Source organism: Manacus vitellinus, unplaced genomic scaffold, assembly GCF_001715985.3.
Source record: "Manacus vitellinus isolate BGI_N305 unplaced genomic scaffold, ASM171598v3 scaffold_63_pilon, whole genome shotgun sequence".
NCBI lineage: Eukaryota > Metazoa > Chordata > Aves > Passeriformes > Pipridae > Manacus > Manacus vitellinus.
Genome location: NW_021940711.1, coordinates 671729 through 673231, shown reverse-complemented (window position 1 = coordinate 673231; position 1503 = coordinate 671729). Strand labels below are relative to the sequence as shown.

General features: G+C 62.5%; 1 protein-coding gene across 1 annotated transcript in view; it reads right to left on the bottom strand.

Annotated features, from left to right (window-relative positions):
* Positions 1–1503, bottom strand: part of LOC103753820 (membrane-associated phosphatidylinositol transfer protein 1) — an 8383-nt gene that overhangs the window by 1949 nt on the left and 4931 nt on the right. The window contains exons 8-12 of the mRNA XM_029963791.1: positions 1397–1495; positions 1149–1265; positions 802–950; positions 550–699; positions 27–210 (exon numbers count right to left, since the gene is read on the bottom strand). Coding sequence (XP_029819651.1) covers positions 27–210; positions 550–699; positions 802–950; positions 1149–1265; positions 1397–1495 — 699 coding nt within the window. The remainder of the gene's footprint in view (positions 1–26; positions 211–549; positions 700–801; positions 951–1148; positions 1266–1396; positions 1496–1503) is intronic.

Sequence of the window (1503 nt, the reverse complement as noted above, 5' to 3'; positions counted from 1 at the left end):
CCCCCCTGCCAGTGCCCCGTGCCCACCTCAGTGCGCAGGCTCTGCAGGAAGGCAGCTTTCTGGCGCAGTGGGTCGTGGGTGAGCCCGTCACAGAAGGAGACAGCGCCGTGGGGGAAGTTGTGCTGGGACAGCCAGGCCACCACACGGTGCTTCTGCATGTCGGGGCGCCCCGTCACGTAGATGATCATGTACCCCGCGTCCTGCCAGTGCCTAGGAGGGGACAGGGGTGGCTGCCAGGAGCCTGTTGTTGGGGCCAGTCCATGGTGGACAGGAAGCCACACCCAATACAACATGTGGCTGCCTCCAAAACCTCCCTGCTCTCAAGGACTTTATCAAGGGGAAGGCACAGCAGAGCTGTGGAGATCACATCCAAACCTCGAGGGGATTATTTTCCACAATAAAGCAGCAGAATATATGGTGTGTTGAGGCAAGGGCGGTGGGACATCCCCCAATTTGTACCTACTCCAATACTCTCCCTACCCTTCAACTGGGTTGTCACCACAGCATCAAAGAGGGAAGAGATTGTCCTCCTGACTGAAGGGCACCCACCTTACGACGTCCACAGCCCCTGCCCGCACTTTGGGGTCACTGCCCATGATGGAGACGCTGGCAGTGAAGGAGCCGTCGATGCTGAACACGACGGACTCGGTGCCGCGGGCCACCACGGTCAGGTACGCCTCGGCATAGCTGTGATCCCCCCTGGAACGGCAGACTGGGGGCTTGGCCCTTGGCCTCCGCTGCCAGAAGGGCGGGTGTAGCTCTGCCAAAAAGGCTGGAGGAGGAACTGAGGTGACACCTCACCTGACCACCATGCGCACGGGGTAGATCCCGATGGCCAGAGCCTTGTCCGGAGGGATGGTGAAGGTCAGGCGCCCGCTGCCGCTCGTCACCTCGGTGCCATAGTACAGCCACTTCCCTGACAGCGGCTGTGTCATGATGTAGATGTCCACCTGGGAGAGGGAAACAGGCTGGGCACAGGCTGAACCCCAACATCCTGCTGTGTCCCCACTTGAGAGTCCTTACGACCCTCTCCCCCCATCCCATGCAGGGTCCTATTCACCCCCTGCCATGGGTGACACCAGCCCCGTGCCCCGTCCTGGACACCTCCTATTTGAGGGGGTCCCGGTGGCACCATGACCCAGCAGTACCTTCTCCCCGGTCAGTGTCACCACGTCCAGGGGTCCGTACATGAAGCGCCCGCTCAGGACCTGCGCTTTGCCCTCGCACACGATCACGTCGCAGGCCCGGTGGTTGGCCGTCACGTTCTGTGGGGGCACAGCGGGCTCAGCAGGGTGACACAGGGACACCCCTGGGCTGCGGGACTGTCCCAGAACCCTCCCAGGTGCACGACCCCAGGATGCCCTGGGTGGGCTCCTGCTGGCCACAGGCCACATACCCGGATCTTCACTTGGGTGCGCTTGCGCTGCCACTTCTCCCGAGGGATGGCGGGGCTGTAGATGGAGCTCTCCTCACTCTCTGCTGGCTGTGGCCCCTCCTTCTCCA